The sequence below is a fragment of the Rhinatrema bivittatum genome, chromosome 2 (assembly GCF_901001135.1).
Source record: "Rhinatrema bivittatum chromosome 2, aRhiBiv1.1, whole genome shotgun sequence".
In the NCBI taxonomy this organism is placed as follows: Eukaryota; Metazoa; Chordata; class Amphibia; order Gymnophiona; family Rhinatrematidae; genus Rhinatrema; species Rhinatrema bivittatum.
In genome coordinates this window covers 651,151,911-651,170,177 of record NC_042616.1, presented here as the reverse complement: position 1 = coordinate 651,170,177, position 18,267 = coordinate 651,151,911, and the positions used below count along the sequence as shown (strand labels likewise).

The following is an 18,267-nucleotide window of genomic DNA, read 5'->3' as shown; positions in this document are numbered from 1 at the left end:
GGCAGCAGAATGGGCTTCAGTGCCAGTAGCAGCAATCAGCACCTCCCCAATAGCCACGCGGCAGCAGTGACAGCAGTAGCAAAGGAATGAGAGAGGCTCTGAGGTTGCTGGCAAAAGAAAGAGGGGGAGGGTCTGCCTTCAGTTTGTGCAAGTGTTTGAATAGGAGTCTGCCTGGGGGTGTATATGTGTGAATGTATGGGTGCCTACCTGAGGCTGTATCTGTGTATGAGAACGAATGGGTGTCTTCCTGGGGTCTGTCTGTGTGAGAATAGGTGCCTGCCTATGTGTGGTGTATGTGTGCATGCCTGGGGGGGGGGGGGGGGAGCGGTATGAGAATGAATGGGAGCTGCCTGGGGGTCAGTGTGGGTGTAACATTATGTAATCCACAAAAATGTATGTATATATTTAAGGAAACATACATACATTGTTGAACTACGTTTTGCTCGTTTAACCTTTAACCTCTGGTTTGCTAGTAGACAATTACTGTGTCATGAAATTATGTTTGTCTAAAAAGTGTGTCACCAACATGAAAAGTTTGGAAAGCTCTGCCCTACATCTTCACTCCATTTCTCTACCAAGCACACTAGGTGCTGAGTAGTAAAACTGGACAAAGGCTGCCATGACTATTTCAGTGTGCAAGTAGGAGATACCTCCTATACTGTACCTACAGAGGAGGAAGAAATTGTTTTAGAAACAATTTCTAAATTTAATAAAATTACAACCAGGTTTAGGAAGCTGTTGTCCAATTTGCCTACTCCATACCTAGTGTGCTTGGCGGAGCAATGGAGTGTGTTTTAATGAGTTACAGGATTCAAAACAGAATGGCACTCAGGAAAAAAATATTCAACCTTTACTCTTATAAAAATTCTACATTGTTTACAGCCTCCATTAAAATGTTGGCCTGCCCTTCCCATGCCAAGAATTTGAGAACTGGGAAGGAATATCAGCTGTTTATTATTTTCATTTCCGTTAGTGCTGGAGAAAGTACTTGAAGAACTCATTTGGCATAAGGTCAGATTGTAGGAGTGAATCACAAGAAATGTGATTTTCCTTGTGATTAAGGGGGAAAAAATGAAAAATAAATAAAAACTTCAGTGGGGGATGGAAATTGTGCTAGGAGTTCTGAACAAAAAGTACAAGAGAATTCAGTTAGTTGAAATGTTGTTAAAAAAAACACTCTTCTTCATTCAGATTTATAATTTCCGAGGTAGTTAATGTTTTCCCTATTTAGCCACTATCAGTGTTATAAATCTCAGTATTCCAGGTACTGCTGTGATAAACCACCTAAAAGTCATACAAAAGAATCAAATTCTGGGTATGAAAAGTACAAAAAAATGTATAGCCACCTGGAGAAAGGAGAGCTCTAAAAACAGAGGAGCCACAATACAAATAAACTTAACCATAAATAAAAAGAATCACCTACTTTATTCCAAATGTTTGTTAGTATAAAATACAACAAGACAACAATGATAAAACCAAAAGGGGAACCACCACCTAAATATCAGTTTGCTTATTTTTTAAGTATCTAAAACCTCAGCTTTAATCTTCCAAGAACAACTGATTACACTTATGCTATTAGATAGAAACAGAAACATAGAAATGACGGCAGGAAAAAGACCAATCGGCCCATCCAGTCTGCCCAGAAAGCTCCCACACTTATTTTCCCATACTTATCTGTTTCACCAACCACCAAGTTCAGGGCCCTTGTTGATAACTGTTTGATTCAAATTTCCTGCCATCCCCCATCCTTGATGCAGAGTGTAATGTTTGGGTACTTGCCAGATAAGTGTCTGTCTCAAACTCCTGGCACTCCACCCCAAGATATTTAGGGGATCGGGGGGGAGGGATGCCTGCAGGGCGCTGTGACATCAGCACAAACAGGGGCACCAGTGGTATTCATGCAAAGGGAATAGCATGGAGGCACAATAAGACGACTGGTCCGTGATGGCCAGCATATCGGCGAGAGCGAGAAGATTAGCCTGTGGGGTTTGAAATGATGAATTACATTCTGCACTTTTACAATCTAGTGGTGGTAATCACCCTTGTGGCCACTGTTCAATGTGTGACCAGTCTTTTGATGGTAATATATTTACCTTTTGAGTTTTTACAAACTTATTCTGAGATTTTGCACTACTTGTAGAACCAAGGGATGGTTAACAATGAGGTGTACATGCCAGTTGATTTATATCAGTAAGATAAAGACCTTTGAGAGTGTGTATGATCAAAATTACCCAACAGAAATAGGATGCTCCTTTAGTGGAACATTACATATCAGCTCACAATTCATTTGAACATTTTACATTCTCGGTATTGGAAAAGCTCTCAGATTATTCCCGTGGTGGCAATAGTGAGTTTTTGGTGAGGAAGGAGCAAAGATGGATTTATAAATTAAATACTATAGCACCCCATAGTTTGAACAAGGAAGCTGAGTAGGCTGCATGCTAAGGTCATATCAATCAAAAACAAAGTAGAAAGTATTCCGCTATTAAGTTCACTTAGAGAATAGCCACTGCCATTAGCAATGGTTACATGGAATAGACTTAGTGTTTGGGTACTTGCCAGGTTCTTATGGCCTGGATTGGCCACTGTTGGAAACAGGATGCTGGGCTTGATGGACCCTTGGTCTAAACCAGTATGGCATTTTCTTATGTTCTTATGGGCTGTGTGGGATTTATATAAATATAAAAATGATGACCGTCATACAATGCCCTTTACAGCTTGTGGCTTACGTAAAGCCTTTTAGAGTGCCGGGCTTTTCTAATCCTAGGTCTCGTTCTTATGTGTGTGTTCAAAATTCCCCTACTGGGGCTATAACAATGCACTTAACTTTGGAGTGAATCTTTCACAATGCAGACCTAGGATTAGAAAAGCCCGGCGCTCTAAAAGGCTTTACATAAGCCACAAGCTGTAAAGGGCATTTGTAGGACGGTCATCGTTCTTATATTTATATAAATCCCGCACAGCCCGTATATATAGCGGAATACTTTCTTTGTTTTGACTCAAGCATTTCACGCTATTCATCGGGTATTATTTTTCTGTTGAATACAAAGGTCATATCAGTGGCATGTTCTTTAAAGGTTTTGGTTTTTTTACTTTATTGTAAAAAGCAAGGAATTAGCAGTTAAACATCACATCACTGTGGTTTTATAATGTGGTTGAGAAGGGGTTGAGAGGGTTTTTTTGTTTCTTTTATATTTTTGATTGGTTGTGTGCTTGAGTATTTCTGAATGGTTGAAATGTTTTTAAAAGGGAGGATTAGTCTGCATTCTTTGTCAGCTGCTGCCATTTTGAGATATCTATGTATTTAATAGGTACATGTGTGGAGTGAGCGAACCTTTAGAACTATATATGTTGGCATTGTGTGGATTTGTTTAGATAGTGGTTTTTCTTTTTATCTTTTACAGAACTAAATGGGTTTGACCCCCTGAAGCAGGCGGATTTCACTGCCAAAACATGGGCCTATGTTGGGCAGTAATGATTTGGAATATTCCATCAAGCAAAATCAAGGCTGCATAGAATTTGGTGTTTGCATGTTAGGAAATAAGGACAAGGAATATGTGAGATAAGTCCTTTTTTACTTTTATGTACACACTGATTAGTAAGGGTAACTATTTTGGTTTAGATTGTTTTGGGAAAATAAAAAATTGTTTTTGAGGCCAAGTAGTCACACTTGAACCAGCAAATGAATGATTTTCAGTGCTGCTGTCTGATACCGCTTGCAGCCCTTTGCAAGGCAAGAGGCAGTGAATTATATCCTTATGAACAGTCTGAAGCCGTTCATTTCTTGTAGTAACAGTTCATTATCTAAATTTATTTTTGTGGTCACCTCAGTCTACTGTTTAACAAAATACTTGGCCCAAGGGGGGTCAACAAGGAGGAAGCAGTAGCAGCAATATGATCAGTCATTGGAGGCCAGCATGAAGACAAGTGGAGGAAAGAGGGGATAGGGGCAGGCTTGGTGGGGGTAAGTTCTCACTACATCATTCTGCACCAGTTGTAATTTAAGCAAATAAGCAGGCAGTCCAAAATAGACAGAACTACAGTAGTCATGACTTAACACAAGGGCTTATCTCACAAGTTTAAAACTCATTAAATGGTAACACTACATAAGAAATTACCATTCTGGATCAGACCAAGGGTCCACCAAGCCCAGTATCCTGTTTCCAACAGTGGCCAAGCCAGGCTACAGTACCTGGCAAGTACCCAAACACTCTCTTAACACTCTTTAACACTCTCTTAAGCGGACCAACAAGCCAAAGTTTATAAAAGGCTAATTGGGCCACTCTATTGATTTGTGATCATAATGACAATTTCAAGTCTATTAATATACCTAAATTGCAAGCTTCATATTTTACCTGCAATATATGATTACCCAGAGCTATATCTGGATAAGGTCCAATAAATTGTTTCCCAATCTAGAGAATGGATATTTTGCCACCATTAAATATCAGCCCACTCTTTTGTCATCTAATCCTGTAACATTTTGAAGCAAAACTGAAATTGTTCCACATGGAGCACTCCTTGCACAACTGAGAGAAAGAAGACAGAAGCTGATAGGGAGAGAAAAAAGGGAAGGAGCCTGCTGAAAGGAAGAAGGCTAATTGGGGAAAAGGTAGATGGTAGGATGTGGAACAGAAAGAGAAAGAGGAAAGTAAAGAGGCTGGAGTAAAAAAAAAAAAAAGGAAAGAATGGTGGGGAGGAGAGGGAGCAGAGAAAACCTGGTGTGGAGGGAGAGAAGAGACTCTGGTGCAAGGCGAAAAGTCACCAACTACCATCCATTCACTCCCTCAAACCTTCCAAACTGTAAAAATCCTGTCATTTTCATCTAATTATATAGTGGCTACAGAAAGTCTACACCCCCTTCCAAAATGTTCACCTTGTCTTGCCTTTAGCCTGGAAAGTAAAATGCATTAAAAACAGGGTTTATTCCGTGTACCCACATATCCTACACCCCAGAACTGCCTAATGAAAAATATATTTTCAAAGGAATTCTCATATAAAGCAGAAATAAAAGCATAGAAAAGTCCCCCATCTCCCTTGTACCTCTGTAGAAATACTAAAAGCTCTGGAATAACCAATTGCTTTCAAAAGCACACAAGTGAATTGGCCCCACCTGCATTAAATTGTATTGATTCACATGAAGAGAAGATAAATTCAGCAGGTCCTGTAAGTTCTCTCTGCTCAGTACATTTCAAAGCAAAGACCCAACCAAGGAGCTGTCAAAAGAGTTCTGAGATAAAGTTGTGGAAAGGTACAGATTTGGGGGTGGGTATAAAAAACTAATGTCCTTGACTATCCCCTGGAGCACTGTCAAGACAATTATTAACTAGGTGTATGACAGCAGCAAAACCCTGCCTAGATCCAGCCATCCCTCCAAAATGGATGACTGAGGAAGAAGTAGATTGTTCGGAGAAGCAACCAAGAGATCAATGGCAACTGAAAAAGAGTTGGCTTCCATGGCCAAGATTATCAAAGTGTTTATGTGACAATATCCCAAGCATTCCACAAATCTAGCCTGTATGATATAGGGGCAAGGAAGCACACCTTGAATCCTGTTTGAAGTTTGCAAAGGAATATACAGGGGATACGCTAGCCATGTGGCAAAAGGTTTTGGGGTCTGATGAAACTAAAATAGAACTTTATGGCCCAAATGCAAAGCATGTTTGGTGCAAACTCCACAAAGCACAGAGCCTACAAAATACTATGCCTTCTATGAAACATGGGGGAGGTAGCATTGTTATGGGGCTGTTTCTCATCAATAGAGACTGGAGCACTTGTCAGGATAGGAGAGCCAATAAAAGGATGAAAGTAGAGAAAAGCCCTTGAGGAAAAACCTGCTGCCCTTTGCACAAAAGTTGAAACAGACAATCGGCAAGACAATGACCCACAGCATACAGCCAAAGCTACACTGGAGTGGCTAAGGAACAAAAAAGTAAGTGTCCTAGAGTGAGAGTCTAAAATCAATCTAAACTGACAAGCTTGTAATATCTTGTAATATTGTAATCTTGTAATCTTGTAAAATCTTGTAATCAATCTTTACAAGCTTCAATCTTGTAACCTTGTAAATAATTTGCTGTAAGTTATATCCCCCCTCTTCTCACCTCTAACTCCCAGTTATTTATTTCCCTGTTTTAATGTAACTGTCACTCTCCTTACAATGCTCTTGTTTCAGTTGTTTTGAGTTATCACGTTTCTTGCACACTTTGTTAAATGTAAACCGGTTTGATGTGATCCATGTCATGAAAGCCGGTATAGTAAAAATAATAAATAAAATAAATAAATAAGCAAGCTGTAGTATGACTTGCAGATGGCTATCCATTAACACTCCTCAAGGAACTTGACAGAGCTTGGGTTTTTGTTTTGGTTTGTTTTTTTTTAGGAGGAATGGTCTAACACTGATAAAACTAGGTTGCAAAGTTGAAGACCTAGCCAAACAGGTTCCAGCTCTAACTGCTGCCAAAGGTGCTTCCACCAAGTACTGACTCAGGTGAGGGGAGGGGGGAAAAGGGGAGAAGAGTAAGGACTTACATTGTTGGATTTCAGATTTGTCTTTTCGCTATGTATATACTTTGTTCCCCAATAAAACATTTTTGGCACTGAAAGGTGTAGAGTCTGGTGCATTTATGAGTTGGTAAAAATTCATCTCATCTAAACACATTCAAGTTTGACACACTGATACACCCAAACGTGAAAAATGTTCAAGGAGGTATAGTTGCACTGCAAAAGGTGAAGAGAAAGGCAACCAAAATGATAAAAGGGGATGGGAACAGCTTCCCTGCGAGGAAAGACTAAAGAAGTTACGGCAGTTCAGCTTGAAGAAGACTGCTGGGGGGGGGGGGGTTATGATACAGATCTATGAAATCATGAAAGGACTTGAACGGAGATGGAGAAGGTACAGAGAAGGGCAACCAAAATGATAAAGGGGATGGAACAGCTCCCCTATGAGAAAAGGCCGAAGAGGTTAGGGCTGTTCAGCTTGGAGAAGAGATGGCTGAGGGGGGGGGGATATGATAGAGGACTTTAAGATCATGAGAGGCCTTGAATGAGTAGATGTGACTCGGTTATTTACACTTTCGAATAATAGAAGGTCTAGGGGGCATTCCATGAAGTTAGCAAGTAGCACATTTAAGACTAATCGGAGAAAATTCTTTCACTCAACGCACAATAAAGCTCTGGAATTTGTTGCCAGAGGATGTGGTTAGTGCAGTTAGTGTAGCTGGGTTCAAAAAAGGTTTGGATAAGTTCTTGGAGGAGAAGTCCATTAATGGCTATTAATCAATTATACTTAGGGAATAGCCACTACTATTAATTGCATCAGTAACAAATTGAAGAATATTTTTTCACTCAACGCACAATTAAGCTCTGGAGGATGTGGTTAAGGCAGTTAGGGTAGTGTTTGGGTAATTGCCAGGTTCTTGTGGCCTGGTTTTGGACTCTGTTGGAAACAGGATGCTGGGCTTGATGGACCCTTGGTCTGACTCAGCATGGCAATTTCTTATGTTCTTAAATGTGAATCAATTCGGGCTAGGGGGCACTACATGAAGTTAGCAAAACAAATTGAAGAATATTCTTTTTCACTCAACGCACAATTAAGCTCTGGAGGATGTGGTTAATGCAGTTAGGGTAGCTGGGATTAACAAAAGGTTTGGATAAGTTCCTAGAGGAAAAGTCCATAAACTGCTGTAAATCAAGCTGACTCAGGGAATAGCCACTATTTATCATCAGCTTTAGTAGCTTGGGACCTTTTTAATGTTTGGGTACTTGCGACCTGGACTGGCTACTGTTGGAAACAAGATGCTGTGCTTGATGGGCCCTTGATCTGACCTAGTATGGTAACTCCTTATGTTCTTTGATTTTCAATAGGCACTGTATATTCAGGGCTCTCTGAAATACATGCATCCCTCTCAATGTGTTAAGCTTTAAGTAGGCACTCTCATATTGCTTATTTCCCCAGCACATCAAACATCTTTTAACCAAGCATTGTCCCAAGAAGTAATGAACTTCAGTTCAGTCTTTCACTCTGAAGCCTAAAGGTCACTGTCATAATAGTATAATAAACAGCAGCACAAAAAGTACAAAATGGTCCATCCATTATGCCCAGTCAATTGCCTAGAGCAGTAACTGCCATGTTAACTCCCCCAATACACCTTCTGTTAAGAGTGGTAACTGCCGCTCTGTGCAGGTTACCCCTTTACTTCATTTCTATCCTTTAGCCATTAAGGATCATCTGTGTTTATCCCATGTCCTTTTGAATTCTATTAACCCCTTTCATGTATTTAAAAATCTAGCATCTCTCCCCTGTCCCTTCTCTCCTCCAGGGTGTACATATTTATGTCCTTCAGTGTCATCTCAAATTTTCCAGTGCAGACCCCACACTAATTTGGTTGGCTCTCTCTGGACCGCTTCCATCCTGTTTTTATCCTTTTTGAGATACGATCTCCAGAAATGAACACAGAACTCAATTAAATGAAACCAGCATTACCGTAGAATGCAAAATATTAACTGGAAAAAAATGTAATAAAATTAAAATTTAAGTTACATATAATAAATTACTTTACATTAAGCAACTTGATCTTATGTTGCATTAGTAAAATATTACACAAATATGCTACACATTTCTCCCAGTAACATTTTGGTTCCCATAGTGCATAAAAAGGGTAACAAATTTTAGCAGTCTAACATGAACAGCTAGGTTATACTTTGTTTGCCTGAAACTGTAATAAAAAGTTGATGATACTAATTGCAATTGTCAAACATACACTGGGCTGCTACCATGCAGACCCGGCAAGCCTCTGGATGCCAATGGCTGCAGCAAAATGGCACCCCAGGGTGGAGTATTAGACCAATCCTTACCCTGACATAGGAAATTACACCTAACATCCATGAGACTGTAGCTACTAGCCCTCTCAATGGCAGGGCAGACTGAGCTCTTTAGCTTTGACAATCAGTCTAGGAGTGAAGCACCAACAGGCAGATGAATGGATGGCCTCCTTCATAATGGCAGTTCCTACAGCCAAGCTGACTCCCAATGTACTGGCTCTCTAATTTCTTTGAACCTAGTCGATGTAAAAGGAGATTCTGCAGCATGGGAAAAATCAAACTCCAAAATCAGGTGCCCAGGCTACTCATTCTGGAAAGCTTTGTTTGAATGCATGGATGCAACACAGGAAGTAACAGTTATGAGTCACAAGTCAAAGTGTTTGACAGAACTAGATGCCAAGGGTTGTGTCAGCAGCTGATCCGTCACACTCCACCTGTTTCATGGGATGCATATGGCTCAGAGTGAACTGATGCAGATTGGAACTTGCGACATCTTAACTACTTACAAATCATATTATAAAATCTCCAAAATGTGTGTTGCAGGTAATCAATTCCTCACCTCAACCTATTCGTGCTAACGCTTGTCATCTGTAGTGAAGAAAGTTGGTATCATTACAAAGGGCAGTGCAAGAGCAGGTACAACTGGACGTACACTGTCAGCATCAAAGGCTCTGGAGAAGAAAATGTGATCCTGGGTAAATACCAGAACTCGAAAAGGTGCAGAGGGCAACAAAAATGATAAAAAAGAATTGAACAGTTCTCCTATGATGAGAGGCTACACAGGCTAGAGCTCTTCAGCATGGAAAAGATGTCTATTGTGTCCCCTCTCAGCCATTTATAAAATCATGGAATGGGTAAATAAAAGAATGATTTACCCTTTCAAAAGAAAGGGGACATTCCATGAAACTAACCACCAACAGATTTACATGCTCCTGGAGGAAAAATCCATAACAAATTATTAGTCAGGTAGACTAAAGAAAGTTATTGCTATCTCTGGGCCTGAGCAACAAGAAACAAATCTACTTTATGGGATCTGCCAGGTACTTGCAAACTGGATACTAATTGTCAGACATAGGATGCTGGGCTCAATCGACCTTGTTCTGAACCAGCATGGCATTTTTTGGCATAGAGTAGCAGCCTAGTGATTAGAGCAATGGGCTCTGAACTAGAGAAGCCAGGGTTCAGATCCCATTCAGGGATTGCTGAAGGCAAATTACTTCTCCTTCTAGAACAGTGGTTCTCAACCCTGTCCTGGGGACCCCCCAGCCAGTCGGGTTTTCATGATATCCACAATGAATATGCATGAGAGGAAATTTGCATGCACTGCCTCCATAACATGCAAATTTTCTCTCATGCATATTCATTGTGGATATCATGAAAACCCGACTGGCTGGGGGGTCCCCAGGACAGGGTTGAGAACCACTGTTCTAGAACAAATAAATGTGGGATTAACCTTTGCTTGCTTTTTTGTTAATATTACTATCCTTAACATAAGGCCTGGGAGTAACCTGCACGGAGTGGCAGTTACTACCATAAGAAATTTGATGGGCGGACTCATGGACCATTTAGTCTTTTTCTGCTATCATTACAATGCAGGATGTCACTAATAACGTCCCAGACCATCAGAGAAAAGAAGACGGTATGCTTCATGTAATTAAAATACAATCCTGCTGAAAAATGTTTTATGACAAATCAAGTAGCACATACTTTCAAAACTGCTCATTATATTCAAAATTCAAATACTGATATGAGGGAGCCATTAAATCAAACACCTTGTGGATGGTCTACCACCTTTTGACCACAGGGAGTGAAACTTGCTGGCCTGCTAGAAATGTTACTAATGAACCATGTATGTATTGTTAAATTAAATATCAGACAAAAAGTGACCTAGTTCTAAACCTTAAAAAGTTCATATCTACAGTGAGATTCCCAGCCAAGTGGAACAGAAGAATTCAGAAGGGAATAAATTGCATTTCTAATACCAATACCACATCTTTCCTATTAATCTCAGCATGTGTTGATGGATATTTCCACTATAACAAGCAGAACTATAAAGCATTGCTCATGTACAAACTACTAACAGAACAAATATTGATACAAGGCGATCAAGTTCACAGTAATATCATTGTATTCAAGACAAGTCACCCATTTCACCAACAGACAATTCATGAAATCTGAAACCACTTTAAATGCTGTTCATGGAGTCTCAGAAGGCTTAATGAAGTCCATTAGAGTCAGACAAATCAGCTGCAGTAGCTCACTAAGTCAAGTCTGTTAAGACACAGATCTGGGATTCTAAGATAAATTTAGTCCTATGATCAGGGAACGAAACATATATAAAACTTAAGTGCAAAGGAATTTTTTCTTAGTTTTTATGGCTCTTTAGCTTGCTTTTTCTTATTCCACTCTATGTACAGTATTTTTTTTGTTCTTTTGAGGGAAAGGGGGTCTCAGACTTTTCTTTGCTCTATCCTCACCCCCTCCATAACTACTATCTATTGTACCATATTTTAAATAGTTGGTTAGGCTGAATATCAGATGTCCACTGAACACAACTTTCTTTCCTCTGACTGAAAAACACTGAACATCTGTAGCCAGTTCAGCAACTCTTCCTGACCCCCAAATATGGTGTTCAGCTCAATTTACTTTTGAATTAATTTAGCGTCGCCATGACTATTTCTGCTGGCAAAAGTTCCATAATTTTGCTATGAAGTAAAAAATCTTGCTTGAAGATGGTGAAATATATTACCCATTAGCCCTTCAAGACATCATCTTGGTTTGTTTAAAACTGCTTGGGGAAAAGGAAACAAAAAGCAATTCTTGTAGAGCAGTGCATCAGGATTTCCAAACATGGATATTCATTCTGGATATCCTGAACACCCAACTCGCTATGGGATCAACAGGACAGGTTTGGAAAGACCCTATTGTGCATGAATATAGTTATATACTGTAATTAAATCACATCTATTTTTAAAATATAAATACCTACAGTTCAGTATACTTAAGTCACCAAATCCTCTTATTAGCTTACTGGCCCTTCTTTGCATTTTTTCAAACATTTGGATCTAAAATTATAATACTGGAAACATAGCCTCAGATGCTTGGGAACATCATAAAACAACATGTGCCTGAATTTGTGAATTAATGTTCAATTCATATTAATTGTTTAACTAAATCTATAATTTTCTCCCTGGTGCTCCAGGTTATTACTCAATGGGATTTTATGTTCTTCAGATACCAAACATGCCAGTACAAAATGGGTTGAGTACAAGTATAAAGACCACCCCGCCCTCATGTCACAGACACACAGGTCACGGATTAGCAAATTTTTCAAGAGAAGGGCCACATAGGACAATTCAAATCATAAGGGCAAGAGTAAGGAATTTGCTGAAGGAGGGGAGCGGGGAGTGAGACTCTTGGAGTCGTTTGCTTAAGGATGACCTTTATTTGGGAGGGTGCATGTCTAGCCCTTTCGGTGATTTGAAATGCTAGGGGGAAGGGGGAAGGTAGAAGGCAGGATTCCCAGTGATGTAGGGTATAGCAGATATTACTGACAGTATTTCTCCAACGTTGACAGTCCTGCCACACTCCAGAAACATTTCACCAATATCTGCCCACCTAGAGAAGCAGGGACAGGAAAGTTGAAGGGTGAATGGATGGCAGAGAGTGGGTGGGTATTTGTGTGTATGGTGTGCACAAGCCCTATGCAATCTTGCTCCCTCTACTTCTCCTATTTTCCCTCCCTCTCATTCCCCCTTCTCTTGCAATATGCCAAATTCATGGTATTAACAAAACAAGACCCTAATCCAAGGAGAAACACTGAACTTGGTATCTGGGTTATACTAATGAGGATTTCTGCACTCCAAAGCCTGAATCCTTATGGGACCATGCCCATGCCCCCTCCCCCACAACTCTGAAGAGATAAAAACATGGATTATGTGCTCCAGAAACTACCATCCTTACCTGACTTTTCTTGGCAGCCCCACAGAATCCACAGCTCATTACCTTCCTTTGCTTCCTCCCCATTACCTACACCACCCTGGCCAAAAACTCCTTCTAGCTGTACTGCAGCCTCTCTCGCTATCTACCACTTGGTTCCACCTATACAAGTGGCACTAACATCAATAATGCATAATACAGCCAAATCAGTGATGGCCTTGCACTGGCATGTCCTGTTCATGCCGCTCTGATGATGTACTTTTGACTCAATAGCAGCAGAATGTGCTCCCACTGCAGGCCAGATCAAACTATCATCACTGCTGCGGGCCAGTTCAAGCCTCTTCTGCCGTTGCTGCTAGAGGCTGGAAAAAATTCAGCCAAGACCCTGCATCTAGCCTTTGGGCCATAGTTTAAAGACATTCTGACAAGTAAATATTAAGTAATCAGTCATTTTATATCATCTTGGCCTCTTCCTGGCTAAGAACATGTATTAGGACTAAGAACTTCTTGAACACTTGGCAGAGACTGAGAGCCTGTTCAATATGGGTATTTAATGCACTACCACCAGACCTCACTAGAGACATGAAGCAATTTGGACCCTGGCCACAATGGGAAGATTAAATCTCTTATTACACAAAATATGCATTTATTAAGGTGCTGGGTACATTCTACACTACAGCTCTCTAAAAATAACTAAATACTCAAAACAATTAAAAACAAAAACTAACAAAACTCAGCAAGTGCTCCAAAAATGTTTGTATTGAGGGAGGGCAGCACAGAGGAGGCACAACAAATTTCCAGGTGGGCAAGCACCAAGTGCCTCTCTCTACAAATAATCAAACTGGCCCAGCCAGATTGAGGTGGATGCCACCACCATTTTTGTGAAGAAATGTTTCCTTATGATACTCCTCAGTCGACCACCAAATAAGTGGAGAGCAGGACACACCAACGGAAAAATACAAATAATGTAAGGGTGTGTCAGGACAAGTAGATCATCTACAGGCACAAAGACAGTGGTAGACTAGAAGCAGTTTTTATTCACAGGCAGGCCGATACAGAACAGTGCACTCCGGAGCGCACTGTTAACCCGCCACTGGACGCACATTTTCCCTTACCCCTTATTCAGTAGGGGGCCAAAAACATGCATCCAATCCGCCAAACCTAATAGCGCCCACAACATGCAAATGCATGTTGATGGCCCTATTAGATATTCCAGCGCGATACAGAAAGTAAAATGTGCAGCCAAGCCGCAGATTTTACTTTCAGAAATTAGCGCCTACCCAAAGGTGGGCGCTAATTTCTTCGGGCAGCAGGAAAGTGCACAGAAAAGCAGTAAAAACTGCTTTCCTGTGCACCCTCTGACTTAATATCATGGCGATATTAAGTCGGAGGTCCCGAAACTATCCAAAAGTAAAAAAAAAAATTAAAAAAAATTTGAAGTTGGCCGGCGGCTGTCGGGTCGAAAACCAGACGCTCAATTTTGCCAGCGTCCGGTTTCCGAGCCCGTGGCTGTCAGCGGCCTCGAGAACAGATGCCAGCAAAATTGAGCGGCGGCTGTCAAACCCGCTGACAGCCGCCGCTCCGGTCCAAAAGGAGGCGCTAGGGACGCGCTAGTGTCCCTAGCACCTCCTTTTGCCCGTTTTTACCGCCGGGCCTCATTTAAATACAGAATCGCGCGCACAGGAGAGTGGCCTGTGTGCGCGCCGGAGAGTGGGCATAGAGCGGGCATTTGCCCGCTCTCCCGCGGACTATACTGAATTGGCCTATCAGTGATTTACTTGTCTTCACACACCCTTACATTATTTGGACTCCTCAGTCTACCCCATTTTCACCTTATACCATGGCCCCTTGTCCTAGACCTTCCTTTCCACTGGGGAAAAAAAATTATTTACCTCGTTTACTTCCTATCTTGTAACTTTCACAAGTCTTACTTTTGGTACAGCCTATGTATATTTCTTTACAACTCCCTGGATTCTAGGATGGAAAAAGCTATCAAACTAAAAGACCCCTTCAATACTTTAAACACATTTAATACCAAAAGCAAATTAAAAGTTACCTAATTCTATATATAAAAATCCAAAGCACAGTTTAAGAACACCAACTACAGTGGCTTGCAAAAGTATTTGCCCACCTAAAGTCAGCAGATTTGTGTTGATTACAAACACAGATTGTTCCAGACAGTATGCTTATTGAAAACCAGTATGCTCTTAAAGAAAATTTTCAAAGTCACAATTCATTATTTCTCTGCATTTTTTATAAAATAAAACTGAAAAATGCTACTTGTATAAGTAGTCACCTCTTTCAGACCTTGGTAGAACCATCTTTTGCTGCAACAACAGCTTTAAGTCTGTTGGGTAAGTTTCCACTAGCTTTGCACATTGGAGTGATTTTTGCCCATTCTTGCTGGCAGATTTGCTCCAGGTTGTTCAGACTGGTTGAATAATGCTTATGGACAGCAATTTTCAAATAGTGCTACAGAGTCTCTATTGGATTATCTGGATTTTGGCTTTACCATTGTGGAACATTCAGCTTTTTATTGCTTTGGCCTTGTGCTTGGTATCATTGTCCTGCTGAAAGGTGAACTTTATCCCAAGTTTTAGTTTTTAGCAGACTAAACTGGGCTGTCTTGTAGTATTTTCCTGTATGTTGCACCATCAATTTGTCCTCCAAATTAACAAGATGCCCAGTCTCCACTGAGGAAGAGCATCCTCACACTTTACTGTTGGGATAGTGTTAGATGAAGAATGGACAGTGTTAGGTTTGCACCACACACAGCATTTTGAATCTTGGCCAAAATGCTTTGTCTCATCTGACCACAAAACTTTATCCCACATTTTAGCTGGGTCACTGATGCTTTCTGACAAACTTCTGACATGCTCTGATGGGGTTTTTCTACAGTAATAGCTTCTTTCGAGCCACCCTCCCATTCAAATCAGTAGTATGCAGAGCTCTTGATATGGTTGACTGGTGCACCTCCAACTTCAGTCTCAATCACTGAACTCTGTAGTTCCTTCAAAGTGATTGTTGGCCTCTCTTCGGCTTCCCTCACAAGTCTCCTTGTTCTGAAGCTGAGTTTTGAGGGATGGCTTTGTCTGGGTGATATGATGCAGCTTCCATTTCCTCACAACTAATCCAACAGTGCTCATTGGGATATCCAATCACTTGGATATCATTGTGTGGCTTTTTCTTATCTTGTGTACGTCTATAATTTTATTTTTAAATTTCATTAGAATGCTCTTTAGACCATTTTCACAACTTTCCTTCAGATTCACAGTCTGACCAATGGTACTGAAATTAGGGGGTCTTTTATCCAGAAAAGCAGACGTTTTTAATGATTCACAGGTAAAGGCCAATTGCAAGTCACTTGGTAGGCACTATCTTTCATCTGTGTAACTTTCACAGCACAGGGCTGAATACTTATGCAAGCAGCATGTTTCAGTTTATTTTACAAAAAAATACAGACAAATTATAACTTTGAAAAATTACTTTACAAGCATACTGGTTTACAATAAACATTGTCTGGAACAATCTGTAATCAACACAAATCTGCTGGCCTTTTCAGGGGGGCAAATAATTTTCCAAGTCACTGAATATGTTGGCAATCATAGCACCTGAATGGAATCCCCTTTTAAAATGGCTAAAAGACAGAATATAAATGCAATAAATAAACAGTAGCTGTTTACCACAGCACAGGATCACAGGTTGCCAACAGTAAAAACAAACACCCACCTTTACTTCCTTGTCCTTTAGGTCTCTGTAAGTGAAAGAACGACAATAAGTTGCAGAAAGTGAACGTATAACCAGTGTCTAGTCTATAAAGATAAGTAAATATTACGGGCCGTGCGAGACCAGGATTCCGGAGGGTATACGTCCCTTTTGCTAAAAACGTGAGAAGGTCTGGAAAGGAAGCCAGGGGACCTCCAGACACCAACACTATTGCCAAATTCACATGCGAAAAAATCCCAAATCGTGAAACGCTACAGTCAGCTAAGAGCTCCAGGATTCCGGCTAAGGGCCGCATCAGTCCCGGAGATCAGGCCCCTGGCACTTGTTCCCACCGCCCTTCCCCTGAAACTAGTGGCGGCAGCTTCTGAAGGCCCCGGACCACATACATAACAGTTCCCATGGGGAAAAGGTGCGTCCGCTCCAGCCCAGCTATGACTTGTCCCCGGGCGGCGGTGATCTGGTCTCTGCCTCCCTCTGCTCCCGGTTACCTGGTCGACACTGGTGGCTGACATTCTTCTCGGAGCCGCCGCCGCTCGGACTCAGGCTGTGTCTGCGCCTGCGCCAGAGGGGTGGGGGAAGGGAAGGGGAGGGGAGGGGGAAGTCAGACGCGGGCGGACGCGCGCGCTCCCGCGCGCTCTCGGCTGCCCGGCGCTGATTCTGGCAACTCGAGGGCTCTGTTCACTCCCTTTCTCGCACACACGTGCTCTCTGCCTGCGCCACAAAAAAAAAAACGGGACACAGCCACGGGTGGCGAGGCGCAAATTACAGACTGGGCAGCTTTCCCTATACAACCCCCTCGTCCTCCTCTGATTCTGTTATGGCTGTCAGGCTAGTAATCTCACTTCCGCTCCAGAGCAGCCTGACCTTCCGCTCCTGACGTCAATCGCGAACCCTGTTCCTCCTATCACGTGAGCGTGGGCTCGCGCGAGGGGGCGGATACATTTGGGAATGTCTGTGGGCACTGTGGAGACATGGAGGGTTAGGACTTGCTTCGCCAAGAGCTATGTTGCGGTCTAGGTCTTGAAAGTCGAATGCAGAGCTACTAGTGACAACAGGAACGTTATGGCTCATCTCTAGTTTTTAAAGTTGCAATCGATAAATCAAAATTACTATCAACAACTTTCCAGTGAAAAAAAGTATACCAGTGGATTTTTTTTATATTGAATTTTTAAAGTTTTAACTCATGTAAATAAAGGTCCAGGTCTGTCTTTTACTTGACATTACCATTTTGTAATGTTTTTCTGTTCTAATAATTCTATGTATTACTTTGGCAACACCTAAAATTGTCATGCCAATTAAGTTATCTGCAATCTATATGTCAGGCTGAAACAGAAGAGGCAGTGTTGCCAGATGTCAAAAAATTTTATAACCCCACTGATCACAAAACATAGCCCAAAAATAGGCCAACATTTAAAAAAATGCACAAAAAAAAAATTATTCAAGATTCTTTACAAAGTCCTGCATTGCATGCAGACAAGTTAACAAAAGTAACTATGGATATAAAGTTTAAAATCGACTAGAAAAGCCTAGAAATCTAGGTTGTTGTGTTCAGTGTTGTCAGAAAATCTGTATATATGTGTTGTGGCCAATGGGCTAGGAGAGAGCCCTACTAGCAGCATATGTGTCTGATCAGGGTGCAGAGTGGGAGTATGGGGGGGATCCTTTTTTTTTTTCCCTAAGGCTGTACCAGCTAACGTAATGTTATGTTTGGCGATCTGCGGACCCATCCCATGGACCGCTGCTCTTACCTCCAGCCCCAGATGCCAGCTGCCAACGTTGAGG

General features: G+C 41.3%; 1 protein-coding gene across 1 annotated transcript in view; it reads right to left on the bottom strand.

Annotated features, from left to right (window-relative positions):
- YTHDF3 (YTH N6-methyladenosine RNA binding protein 3) overlaps positions 1-17,327 on the bottom strand; it is a 185,470-nt gene extending 168,143 nt beyond the window's left edge. Inside the window, 2 exon segments of the mRNA XM_029591383.1 lie at positions 16,489-16,513; positions 16,974-17,327. Coding sequence (XP_029447243.1) covers positions 16,489-16,513; positions 16,974-16,997 — 49 coding nt within the window. The 5' untranslated portion in view covers positions 16,998-17,327.
- Positions 17,328-18,267: the final 940 nt, after the last annotated feature.